This window comes from Ruditapes philippinarum, unplaced genomic scaffold, assembly GCF_026571515.1.
Source record: "Ruditapes philippinarum isolate M1 unplaced genomic scaffold, ASM2657151v2 ctg8892_1_1_1_1, whole genome shotgun sequence".
Lineage (NCBI taxonomy): Eukaryota > Metazoa > Mollusca > Bivalvia > Venerida > Veneridae > Ruditapes > Ruditapes philippinarum.
In genome coordinates, this window is record NW_026859634.1 from 37,515 (window position 1) to 52,082 (window position 14,568).

Consider the following 14,568-nt stretch of genomic DNA (forward strand, 5'->3'; position numbering starts at 1 on the left):
TGCATTTACACGTGTTACCAGGAGCCGGATGATAACCACTTTTCATCTTAATTTCTCAATATTTTCAAAAATTATGTAAATATATCTATGTGACTTAAATATATTCTGTCATCAATCGGATACATGATAAATCAGGTAAACTGAGAAAATAAAATGCATTATCAAGTGTTCTGATTTTTTTGCATAATGATCATCATTAATTTGATTTTTTTTAAAGTTGACCTCTTTATTTGCTAATAGACATTATTTCACAATTTTTAACAACAATGTAAATGTCAACGTCAGGTTCGTGGTCGTAATTGGGGAATTCCTAAGCAACCATTTTCCGTGCCTTTTTATTACAAACTTGGCTACAAAGCTATTAAGGCATCTTTTATGTTTTTGTAAAAAGCTATTTCATATAATTTTCCACTCTTTACCTCTAACTTGGAATTGTCTATGAACTAGACTACTGTATTTCTGTGTAGGGCGATGCTCTTTTTGATCTTACAGATTAGGCATGCGCGAAAAATACTACTTCCGATCGACTTTTCATATCGTAAAAAGGTCTAAAACAAATTATTTCACATTCAGCGCTTCTCTCTCCTGGTGTTCAGCATCTAACATGCTCTAAAACAATTAACAATTATTTAATGTGTCTGACACATAATGTGCCTTTAAGCTAAAATATTTGAAGGACTCTTCTTGGAAATAAGGAAGTTTATATCAATAAAAAAGTGTCCAATTGAGAAACAATTAACGGATGTATGACTAAGAGAGAGAATTTGAGAAATCGAGTCATTTCATACTATTACTATTATTATTATTATTATTATTATTATTATTATTATTATTATTATTATTATATCTTTATATTGGCATCTCAATCAACTTTTTATCATAATTATCAAAGGTTACATTTACGGGGAACAATGTGTGTCAAGAGTAAAACAGCACATTGTCTTTAATCGAATCAACTGAAATCTATCCTATAAGTATAGTAGGTTTTGTGTCCAACAATGTACGTTATACATGTGTATAAGTGTAAAAGAAGTATGAAATATTTAAATCTAGATTCATGAACGTCATTGTTAATGTAAATAATTAGCTATATATTCTTAAATGATGCAATATTTATATTGTCTAAACGCAGACAGACAGACATACAGATAAGTCAAAAAAAATTCTTAAATTATAATATGTCATATTTGAGTTAAACTGTCATGTGGATTTGAATTTATTGAAGTAGTTGATGAAGAACATATAGAGGAAGATGTGATAAAGGAAGGGGGGAATTTATATTATGACAGAGATGTAGAAATTACAGATTCAAAAATTGGACAATGGTATCCACCGAAATGAGAAAGACAGTTTTCGGAATATTTTGTACAGCAGAGGAAAAGGTGTCACCCCGGTACGGAATTAGACCCAGCAAGTTCTAGAAAGTAGTTTTTTTTATTTTTTGGTCAGGGCTAATTCAAGTCATCCCTAGTTTGAGTGGTCATAATTATAGTGTATTTATTGCATCTGTGTAGTTTTGTTGTTTTTTGTGTTACATTGAAAACTTGGGGTGTTTTGTGTGTGTATTCTCCGGGACCTCATTTGTTTGCGGAAAGATTAAAGATGTACTACCCGCCAGCATTCAGGGGTTTTTAAGGTGGTGAATTTAAACAGTGTAACAACAGAATGAAAATTCCTGAAAATAGTAGATAGCTATTATATTATTTTATTTTTCAGGCCTCATTTGACTAACATAGTGTTGATGTTTAATTTTGAAGACAGTATATAATTCATCAAGAATAGAGGAATCCAGAATTAAGTCACAAATTGATTTAAATTAGAACATTGAGTACGAAATTTGACTAGGCCGAGACCAAAAAGCCAATGTGTGATGTATAACTTATAACAACTGCATCCTCTTATTCTAATATCATCAATAAAAACAAATCATAACAATAACAATTACAATATCAATACTCGAAAACAAAACTGCATTCTTTATTTGCGATTGCTTATTCCGTCTAATTGTTAAAATACGTAAACTTGTGTAAAGTGTGTTTTAATCATTCATTTATTGTTATTGTTGGTGCTGCTGGTGCTGCTGCTGCTGTTGTTGTTGTTGTTCTTCTTCTTCTTCTTCTAATTCTTCTTCTTCTTTTTCTTCTTCTCATTTTTTTTCTATTTCTTGTTATTATTATGAACATGATGGTGTATTACTATAAATACTATGATTATTATAAAAATTTCTATAATAGTTATGAGATTTTTAATAACATTATTTTTATTTTTTCCAATGTTGTTGTTGTTGTTTGAGAAATCAGTGGGCAGTGAAGAGATATAATGTTAAAGGGGTCATGCAGTCCATATAGCCATGGTTAAGAAAAGTCATTGAAATACTTGTAACTGAAGTTTACTTATTCCGTGTAGAGGGGAAATTTCCTGTGTCATCAAATGTATGTAATTAATACTTATACTATCATTTGATCTCACTTGAGCACTTCGTTTAAGTGATTTCAAAGAATCACATAGATAATTAACAATAAGTTTCATGTATCTAATATTTCTAAAGAGGTTTAAAGGAAACTAATTGTCAGTGAATCCTTAGTTGATTTGTATAATTTGTATAATTTCTTTTTCAGTTAAATGATAAGAGGACAATTTTTTCGTATGAGTGTATTATGGAATATATTTTCACGAAACATGATAAAATGCCACATATTTTCACGAGCCGGGACGGCGAGTGAAATTATGTGGCATTTTATCATGTTGAGTGAAAATACATACCATATTTCACGAAAATCGAAAAAATAACCTTTTTATTTAATTTCATTTTCAAAGAAAAATGGTTACAAACCCCATTGCTTGCTACGCATTTGCAATTTTGATATTGTCCATACGCAGCCAGGCAGACATACAGACAAGCAAAAAAAAATCTTAGATTATAAACTGTCATATTTGAGTAAAAGGGTCATGTGGATTTGAATTAACAATTTATTGAAGTAGTTAATTATAATACCTTATAGAGGAAGATGTGATAGAGGAAGGCGAGGATATTTTTGAAATTTATATTATGACAGAGATGTAGAAATTACAGATTCAAAATCTGGACAATGGTATCCACGGAAATGAGAAAGACAGCTTCCGAAATACTTTGTACAGCAGAAGAAAATGTGTGACCCCGGTAAGGAATTAGACCCAGCCAGTTCTAGAAAGTAGTATTTTGAAATTTTTGGCATGGCCCAATTTAAGTCATCCTTAGTTTGATTGGTCATGATTAAAGTGTATTTATTGCATCTGTTTAAGTTTTTTGTGTTACATGATGAATTTAAAAGTTGGGGTGTTTTGTGTGTGTATTCTCAGGCACCTCGTTTGTTTGCGAAAAGATTAAAGATGTACAGATGTACTACCCGCCAGCATTCAGGGGTTTTTTTAAGTAGTGAATTTAAACAATGTAACAACAGAATGAAAATTCCTGAAAATAGTAGATAGCTATCATATTATTTTTCGGGCCTCATTTGACTAACATAGTGTTGATGTTTAATTTTGAAGACAGTATATAATTCATCAAGAATAGAGGAATCCAGGAATCAAGGTTGTTTTGTTTTTATCAGATTTTTCAAACAAAATGGCGAAAGAAGTCCCTTAAAATAAATATGAGTTTTGACTCCGCCCACTTTCATATTTATATTTCATATTTATTTTTATAAAATATGAAATATATTTGACTGATATAGCACCATATTTCATGGGTAAAATTAAATAATTTTAAATATATGAGAAAAACGAAATTAGAAATGTAAAATTTGATTACACGTTTTGCTATATGTAACATTCTCATTTGCTTGTGTTTGATTCCAGCTTTTCTCCTTTTTTGATTTGCTGCGCTATAAGTCCCCTTCAGAAAGTCTCAGATGTTTTTTTTAAAAAGTCACTGGCGTTAATTCTACCGGAATGAAGTAATTTCTATATCAACTTTTCTGCACTATCACACATAAAAAATAATAATACTTACAGTCTCCTAGAGAGAGCTGTCTATATCAATGTGTTTCCAATGAAAACTTTAATAATGTTTCGAGGTTTTTTCAAAAAGTTCGTAGACTACTGCTGTCATTTTTGCTGTCATACTTGGTTCATAAAAACAACCTTGGTTGATATGAATCGAAAATGTGTCTTTTCTTCTGAAAGTGAGTTTTACTTTTACGTAATCTTGTATTTCCTTTACGAACAATGTCCCCGTAAATAATCATGGCAACGTCGAAATCTTCATGCAACGTTTAAATATAAAACAATGTTAAATTAAAATAAACGGACTGATTAACAAAATGAACATGATGAAAATGCGGGTGAGCATCTATAAATATGAATTAGACATACAACTGTATATAAATGAAATTCGACGTTTATTTGGACGTTAAATGGCTTAACAAACAAGTTTTTAGCAGCAGTAGTCAGTAGCGTAAATTATTGCGAAATATGACGCCCGTTTGATCGATAAGTTTTGCCAACAAATCGGGGATGCTATATATGGGATGGTTAAATTAACACGTAGGTATATTAGAGGAAAGGCACACATTATGGGCGCTATAGCGAACTGACAATAAAAGACAATCTTAGTCGAGTTATATTCTATAAAGAACCAAATTCCAACAAAATTTAAAGTATGAAATTATTGCGAAATATGACGCCCGTTTGATCGATAAGTTTGCCAACAAATCGGGGATGCTCCTCGAGCTATATATGGGATGGTTAAATTAACACGTAGGTATATTAGAGGAAAGGCACACATTATGGGCGCTATAGCGAACTGACAATAAAAGACAATCTTAGTCGAGTTATATTCTATAAAAAACCAAATTCCAACAAAATTAAAAGTATAACATTATTTTAGCTACAGTTTGTATATTAGAACATTCAAGAAACTCTTGATTAGCCCTGCTTTGATCCTTTCGGAAAACGTTCTTCTACTGAGAAATAGTAATATTAAACTAAACTACAATATACATTGTAGTAACATTCAATTAACCTGCGAAATAATAACATTCAACTAAACTGAGAAATATTTACATTCAACTGCACTGAGAAAAAGTAACATTCAACTAAACTAAGGAAATAATAGCATTCATCTAAACTTAGGAAATAATAGCATTCAACTTAACTGTAAAATAGTAACATTCAACTGAACTGAGATATAGTAATATGCAACGAAATTGAGAAATAGTAATATTTAACTAAACAGAGAATATATAACTTAAATGAGAAACAGAAACATTCAATTAAACTAAGAGTCAGTAACATTCAACTTAAATATGATATTATAGCATTCAACTAGATTGAGATATAGTAACATTCAACTAAACAGTAAAATACTAACATTAACTAAACTGAGAGCATTCATCTAAACTGAGAATTAGTAACATTAAACTAACTGAGAAATAGTTGCATTCAACTACACATTGACAATGTAACATTCAACATAACTGAATAATAGTACAATACTACTAAACTGAGAAAGAGTAACACACAGCCAAACTAAAATAATAATATTCAACTTAACTGAGAAATAGTAAACAGAGATACAGTGCCTTTCAAAGAATCTGGGATTTAGAAATATTCGATATAACTGAGAAATAGTATCTTTCAAATACAAGAAGAAATAGAAACATTCAACTGAACTGAGAAATAGTAACATTCAATTTGAATGAGATATAGTAATATTGAACGAACTGAGCTAAACTCAGAAACAGTAACTTTCAACTGAACTGAGATAAGTAAAATTCAACCAAATTAAGAAATAGTAAAATTTAACTACACTGAATAAGAGTAACATTTGACTTAGATATAGTAGCATTGACCTTAAATGATAAAGTGTAATCTGAGAATCAGTAATATTCAAACAAACTGAGAAAAAGTAACGTTCAACTACACAGAGAAATAGTTACATTGAACTAAACTGATAATTAGTAACCTTCAACTCAACTGAGACATATAAACCTTCAATAAATTGAAAAACAGTAACAGTCAACTCAACTGAGAAATACTGACATTCAAATAAACTGTAAAATAGTAACATTCAACCAAACTGAGAAATTGTAAAATTCAACTAAACTGAGAAATAGTAACATTCAACTAAACTGAGATATAGTAACATTCAAATACACTACGAAATAGTGACATTCAACTAAATTAAGAAAAGTAACATTCAACTTTCCTGAGAAATAGTCAAATTCAAGTAAACTGAGAAATAGTAACACTCAACTAAATGAGCAAAAAAAACATTCATCTAAACTGAAAAAGTAACATTCAACTAAATGAGAAATAGTAACATTCAACTAAACTGAAAAAGCAACATTCAACTAAACTGAGAAATAGTAATATTCAACTAAACTGAGAAATAATGATTTTCAATTAAACTAAGAAATAGTAACATTCAATTTACGTGTAGTTGATGAATGCACATCTTTAAATAATCATTTGTACCCTTACCCCTGTTTCAAATGATTGATGTAGAGAAGTTGGCCATTACTTTATGTAGATGAGCTCGAGAATTCAAGACGTTGAAATGTCACCACCGGTCTTTCATAGTACGCCGGTATATGGCTGAATAGTTGTTAATCTGAACTGGTGGCCGGTTTATGATTGGGTTACTGTTTCACTGTCGATTAGCTTAAATGTACGCTGGCTTATGATTGAATAACAACATAACTGGCGATAATCTCAACTGTACGCTGGCGCAATTCTATATAACTAAACTGAACTTTACGCCAGTGTCGATAAACTGAACTTAAAAAATGCCTTTATAACTGTTAAACAGCACACAGGCCATAGCTTTCGCAAAAAGCGGTGGATCCACCGCAGCGGCGGTGGAGTATTCATCGCAGAAGCGGTGGATAATAAACTGGAGCCCACATATGTACTATTCCAACTGAGTACACACACACTATGTAATTAATTGCCATTTATGCAAACACTTCTGTACAGTTTGAAGAGGGGACGCCACTTTTGCCGAATTTTGTTTACACGTGCAAATGGGTGCAGAACGACACATAAATACAGCAGCATCACATCGTATGAATTACAGTTAGACAAAGCAACCATATTTTGGTACTTTTGGAATATGTTATTGCCTGTTTATAAAAGAATTGACAAAAATGATTAAAATGCAGACGAAGGTGGATTCGAATGCAACGCAGTGGGGAGGGCCCGATTCCATTAATGTCTATTTCTAGGGTTTAACTTACGCAATTTTCAATTGAGAGAAACCCTTTTCTTACTTTGACATCAGAGAAACGTGTTTATTTCGTGTTCAAATTCAAATAGATGTCCGTGTTCTGCTTCCATTTCTCTTCCATTAAAAATTCCTTTGACTGGTATTATTATAGAATAGTCCACGTTTATCCTGAGACTTAAAATGAGCTAAATTTCCAGGTTTTGCAATTTCTGTTGTCATACAAACATACTCGTAAAGATTAACAGAATATGCTTCTTGAATGCAAAGAACAATCTAATTTCGAGTGTAACTGTGTAATACTGAGAACACCAATTTATATTAATTTTATCTTTACGGAAGAAGTGTATTTGAGGAAAAGTTTTCTTTTACTTTTTTATAAAATTTAAAGTATCTCTAATAAAATTTTAAAAAAAAGTTATTAGAAATAGTTTATGGAATTTCATGTTTTTTAAGAAAATGTGCGAATAAATAAACCGAAAAAAAACATAACAAAAGTAAAAAAAATAATTTTCAGACGTATGTTTATGTTATCTGCCTCTGAAATAACCCCAAATAAGTAAAACTATCAAATTCACATGCAGTATACTTTGATCGGTGACCTCTTAGTTGTGTTCGCTTGAAAAGTTTCTGTTATCATATTATTATATCATACCAAGCTTAAACAATATGTGTGAGCCGTGACATGACATTTCCAAAATAGTGGTCAAATGACATAATCAGAGAAACGCGACGTCAAAGTTCTCGCCACTATTTCTTAATGATATGACGTGTGCTTTTCCAATGAGCGCTGTGCAGATTTTAAAAAGTGCGTGCATATGGTGTATGTATATAAAACAATCTTTTGAATCATATAAACAAACAAATAGGCCTTTAAATCTACTTGCCTCCGAAACAAACCTTCGTGTCACATTACATTTTATTATAAAAGATCTGCATGGCTGTCTTATTGAGTAAAAAAGTTATCGTAAACTACACCAAGTCCGTCACAGTCACTCTGTCATTGTGCATGCCATATAAACATCAAAATAAAATGTTTATTAATAGACTTACAGACATATAAGGACAAACAAGTGTATAGACTTTCTGCGTCTCAAATGCAAATGCCGGGTTACCTTGACCCCTGCCAAAACACTCGCTCAATTGTACTTTAGGTACCATTAGAAAGAGAATTGCAAGGAAAATTATATAGAGGATATTTGTTTGTTTGTGTGTAAGATGAAATATTATTTCAGCGAGTGAGCTTTAACAGTATTATCACGAGTGTGCTTCCGTTGTCCCCTTATCCCGTTTTCCGTTACACTGCTCTACAATTCTAGCAACTTCATTTTTTTCAAATATCTTTCATGTTTTAGGTAGATTTACCGGATGGTCTTCTTTCTTTCAGTTGAGTTTAGGGTCACTGCGATTAAGGTGGTATAAATGGTATAAATAGATTTTACACGTTTCCTCATAATGCTTTTAGTGACTTTGGTATGTACATACTTTTTGGCGGTCCTGTAAATTTTGGCGGAGTCTTGACATAAACATACGTGCCTGATCGGAAGCTTCCATCGCCTTCAGCGATACATTTATCAATTTGCCTATTATGGTAAATGGTCCCTGCAAAGTAGATGTAACCTTTCTCGAACGAGACCTTTGTTTTCATATTTACTTGAAGAAAACTTTATTTAAGTTGCCATCAAAAATTTCCATTTGAATTAGTAGAATTTATCCGAAACCGTATTTTACCTTATTTCGTGACAAGTTATTCGAAATCCTCCCAAAATAATCAAATGTGGCCTTATAATGTTATGGCGGACATATAAAATGTCTTAGTTATGCCTAGTTATTTCAAAATCCATCCATGAATGACGGAATGATAAACGGGCACAACCATCAATGCCCTCTGTGCGACCTTTGCCTTAATATGTTGAAAACTTGTTCTCACGCAGCCCACTTCCTTTTAAAGTATCACGTATTTATGCCTAGGTGAATCATTGACTTTGCGTGTGTGCCACGTTGTTTTAAACATTTTCAAAAAAAAAACATCCATGGGAAAGTAACAAATCGGACAGAACCATCTTATTTAAACAATTTTGATATCCAAATATGGAATTCATTTGCCCTTTGAGATTTTGGTCTAACTCTTGCACGTGATAGGACCTGTTAATTTGCAATTATTTATGCTAGATTATCACGAATGACCAAAACGTTGACGAGGACATTTATCAATGTATTTTATTATTTATTAGAAGTGTTAAAAACCTTGATCTTACATGAGAAACACCGTCTCAATGTGCAACACATGTATGCATAATTATTTGAAAATCCATCCTTGAATAACAAAGTTAGGAACAGAACACCACCATCTATTGGCATTAATATCATGTCTTTGACATACCATTATGACCTTGACCTTTGAGCTGTAGACTTGCTCGTTATCATATCAAACATATTTATGACGAGTTGTTTTAAAATCTACGAGAAATGACCGAATAGTTGACTGGACACGAACACCGATGCACTTCTATGAAAAATGTCATTTAAGTCTAAATGTGACCTTAACCTTTGAGCTATATATCTGGGTCTTGCTTTCGACACATCGTCTTAATGTGCCACTCATTTATGCAAAATTGTTTTTAATTCCATCCATAAATGACAACGTAATTGGCTGGACAAAAAGCATGCAGTGGGCAGACGATGAAGACAATTCAAATGGTCTACTCGTCGGATAAGAGTAGCCAGATACGCAACTGCTAATGCTGTTCTTCTTTTCCTTATCTTGCATTTCTTAGTCTCTATCCATCTTAATCCACTTTAGTCATGCCCAGCAATAAATCGAATCACATTTAAACATTTCTTATGATTACGCCTAATTCATAGATAAACTTGAAAATACATTATCACCCATCAACTCTTAGCTCCTGATACACTTCAGACAGAATTTAGATAGTCTGATACACAGCACAAACAAAGCTTGCTAATGAAGTATCGCTATAGTTACACAGTTCACACACTGTACCTCACTTCACTCCCAACACATATCTGTCAATATACAAGCTCCAGCCCCTCCAATACATCCATCTACTTCATCCGTCAACTCACTGCTACACACATCAACACCACTACAAATACACATCACCATAACAAACGTAAGCTAGTAACCCAGCTAGTAGGCATATAAGGCACTAACAATTTTAAAAAGACGATTTAAAACATCTGACCAACAAGGACTTTTATCAAGTTAAGCTCTTTATTTATTGTCGGGAGTGTTTAAATATCTGCGAAAATATAAGAATATAAAATATCAGAAAGGGCATATCTGTTTTATAATTGTGAGAACGGATGATTCCATCTTCCCAAGTGATGTACAATATAATGAGAAATATTAGAAATATTTACAAATTAATGATTTTTTGAGACGAAGAAACATACATACATAAAATGTGATGACTGTGAGTTGAAGATCTATATCGTATTTATCACGAAGTATTTAAAACAGATATATATCATGAAGTATTTAAAATAAATATATATCATATATATCATGAAGTATTTAAGGTTGATACATATCATATATATCATGTAGTATTTAAGATAGAGATATATCATATATATCATGTAGTACTTAAGATAGATATATATCATATATATCATGTGGCATTTAAGAAAGATATATATCATAAATATCATGAAGTATTTAAGATAAATATATATCATATATTTCATGTGGTATTTAAGATAGATATATATCATATATATCATGTAGTACTTAAGATAGATATATATCAAATATATCATGAAGTATTTAAGATAGATATATATCATATATTTCATGTGATACTTAAGATAGATATATATCATATATATCATGAAGTATTTATGATAGATATATATTATATATATCATGAAGTATGTAAGGTAGATATATATCATATATACCATGTAGTATACAAGATAAATATATCCAAACTTAACGTATTTACATAAAACAAATCTTGTCGGAAGGCAGTGTCATTAATGAGTATTTTAGAGTTTAAGACAAACTGTGCTTCACAAAAATCTGTATGTAAGAAATATTTTATCTATAGTACTACACGAGTATGTTTCCATTAAAGCAGGGAATTATAATATATATTAGAAGTATAAGTTCTTTATTTACTCATCTATAAGCGTTTTGCGTAAATAGTACATTTTTGATATATTTGATTTAAACTTTCAATTGCAAGGTTATTTTTTCCGAAATCATTTAATGTTACATCAATGGATAATACAAGTGTAATAATTAGATCATAATTGATCATAGTATCAAAAGACAAAAAGAAACAAAAATAAGGCTTGTGTATCTTTTTACAAGTGAGGTTATTCGATAAAGTTGTTTACATGTACAACAAACTCCATTATTGTTACAAAGGGCACGTTGGTCAGTAACCTTTTAAACACAATGGTCAGTTTCTTCATAGAAAAATTATAAGTGATATTTACATATATATACATTTACATCTGTACCAGTTATTGAAACATATATGCACTGCTGATAAGCTTGATATTTTCTACCTTTCATTCCTTATTGAAAAATTTGGCCTTATATTTATTAATACATGTAGATTCAAATTTGCTTAATTGATTTATTTGTTAATTTAACTGCATAATGCATTTATTTTTTAATTAATTTCTTAATGGATTTATATGTTAATTGAAATTTTCTCTTTCTGTGTTGCTAACTGGACTGATTTATATCTGACGGTGTAAACTGTTGCTGTGGTGTTAACTGTTGTTGCATTGTAAACTGTTGCTGAGGCTGATACTCTGTTGTTTGAGCATATAGAGGTAGTGAATCTAGACCATATGTAGCATTGTCAAAACCATGAATAGCCATATCCTCTTGTGTAGGCCAGTACTGTACCATATCAATAGTCTTCTTCTTGTTGGCACTGTAACATAGAAGAGAGAAAAACAGATGATTTCCGTTTTAGGTTTAATATGGGTGATAACATCAAGCACTTAAAGGGACACCAGTATTGTAAATGACAATAAACTTTGTGAATTTTAATACTCAGTGAGCCTTCCTCAATAACATCAGTTTGTATGGCAAAATAAAAACAAATATGCAAATAATGTCAGTAAACATTCAAATTTTATTACAGAATTAGTGTCTGGACGTAAGGCATTTACTGCTGTATCCTTCATTAAATTAGAATTCATTTCATACAACATAGTAAACTTGGTCAGTGCTAGGTTACATACCAATTGCTTTCAGCAACAAAAGCCATTCCGTTTAATCAACCGTTTTGGATAATATGTTTTCAGCTATAATTCAACTAAATTATTATGTACAGCGTAATATTTGCTTCAATGTTTCACCGTTCTCTTGTGTAGTACAACTAATGCTTCATATACCTCATATAAGACGCTGAAATTAATAATTTACCTGGATTTCTTGTACCATATTGCAGCCGGTAATACGAAGAATACAAATGCTACAGCTGCTATAATCACAATTGCATACCAGTGAGTCTCCGCCCAACTGTCCTAAAAAGAAAGAAAACAATATAGAGCAACATGCAGTGGCGAGTTCAACCAACAGCTACATTTGCTTTCCTTTTGCATATGAAGCAGCCCATACGTATACTTCAACTATTTATAAATGATAAAACCATTAAGAATTGAAAAATACTTTTTATGTTCTATACCCGAATATTAGTTGAACTTTATCCGTTAGACAACAGGCGGCAAACTAAAATAATTCATGTATTAGTTACAAGTGCAGACCAAAATAAGCCGGCATATCTTTAGTCTGATCAAGATCTGTAATGTTGATTATTAATTAATTAATCATTATTAATTTAATTTACCTATGTAAAATGGTTTTGACAAGGTTAAAGAATGGACAAATAAATTTAAGATATTTGGAAGGTAAAGGAATAAGCTCACAAAAAAGTTTTTTTGTTAAATTGTACAATAAAATGTATTTAATATAAACGTAGTATTTATGCCTTTTCAGTTGCATGTTGTCTGAGGTTCTGCGAATCAGATTTCCCGATCGCCACATCTGCATTTTCTCCAGTATTATCATCGTGTCCAACTACCAGGTTGTTTGTATTGTCACCTTCACTTTTATCGGTGCTTTCCTTGTCTAAAACAAGAAATACTTTAAACTTATGGTAGATTTAATTAAACGTTCTACTGTAACATTGTCTGCATTGGGAAAATATTTTATCTGTTTATATGAAACTTATGTCAAATAAGAATTTCAGAAAGGTCAAACATTCATCCGAGAAACTAGAGTATTACCAAATAAAACTAGAGGAATATTAACCGGCACCCGATAGATTGGTATAGTATAGTGCATAGTTCGGCCCGAATCACTTCGCATTTTGAATTATTCACTACTGATCATCTACAAGTGTGAGAATATTCAGACTGGCACACTTTAAAATTACAAACATTTTTTAACTACAAAATTCTGTTGCAGCTGCTGCATTGACAGAGGAACTCCGAATTGGTATGGTGATACAAACCTACAAAAGGCATATACATAGCCTACTTTATGAAAACCTACATGTGTCTACAAATTAAAACATGCTTAATATTTGATTACTGTTATATGTGTATACATCTATATATATGAAAAGTAAAAATAATAAAAAAAACATGCTTTTTCTACACAATACACACCCATTTTTGTGGGCGTTCCATCACTAACTGTTTCACAGAAGTTTCCTGTAAACCCATCAAGACAGACGCAATAAGAGGTATTATTGAGCAACTCACAGCGTCCGTTATTTCTACAACTAGCATTCCCACATTCGTCTATTTCTTCGTTACATGTTTTTCCTTTGTAACTTTCCATACATACGCAAACAAAGGAACCATTTTCAGCAATGCAGGTTGCACTATTTTTACAGGGGCTGCTTTTGCAAGCGTCTATGTCGTTCTCACAAGTGAGGCCTTCAAATCCATTTTGACTAAAAAGCACGTGTCTCTGTTTGACAACTAATACATGTAGTATGAAGTCCACATATATCTAGACTATTAGAATTAATAACAGGCATTCTTCTCATTGAAAGAGATTTGACTACGTATTATCTCCGCATTCGTTCACAGCACGGGATATGATCCGTACCTCTTATTAGTCCCTTAGGGTTTAACCGGAGGGATTTTACGTTTCTCACACCACTCTCTCTCCGCTGCTCGAACCTTGTTACAAGTGATCAAAGTCACGAACCAGATGTGTTTAAGCCAATACCGCATTCAGTTCGCTCGATACGTACCACAAAAAGGATCCCCGCGATAAACTTTAAAAAAGTAGAAATTTTAGTGTGAGATAATCTCTTATACAATTCGTCAATGCACGTCCTTAGCACTGTATGATAAGAATA

The 14,568-nt window shown here is 31.7% G+C and overlaps 1 protein-coding gene across 1 annotated transcript; it reads right to left on the minus strand.

Annotated features, from left to right (window-relative positions):
- Positions 1 to 11,728: 11,728 nt before the first annotated feature.
- LOC132757307 (uncharacterized) lies at positions 11,729 to 14,149 on the minus strand. The gene is made up of 4 exons (XM_060748555.1): positions 13,865 to 14,149; positions 13,183 to 13,322; positions 12,618 to 12,718; positions 11,729 to 12,120 (listed from the first exon to the last, which is right to left on the minus strand). Exons 1-4 carry the CDS (start codon positions 14,037 to 14,039, stop codon positions 11,907 to 11,909), a joined length of 630 nt encoding a protein of 209 aa, XP_060604538.1. The 5' UTR covers positions 14,040 to 14,149; the 3' UTR covers positions 11,729 to 11,906.
- Between the last annotated feature and the right edge of the window lie 419 nt (positions 14,150 to 14,568).

What these genes read in the sequence shown, in the direction of transcription:
- LOC132757307 (XM_060748555.1), bottom strand. Translation starts at nt 14,039, where the DNA reads ATGGAAAGTTACAAAGGAAAAACATGTAACGAAGAAATAGACGAATGT. An exon ending in TGGAACGCCCACAAAAATGG is followed by an intron (nt 13,323 to 13,864) that starts GTGTGTATTGTG and finishes TTCTTGTTTTAG; the next exon opens with ACAAGGAAAGCACCGATAAA. An exon ending in GACAACATGCAACTGAAAAG is followed by an intron (nt 12,719 to 13,182) that starts GCATAAATACTA and finishes CTTTCTTTTTAG; the next exon opens with GACAGTTGGGCGGAGACTCA.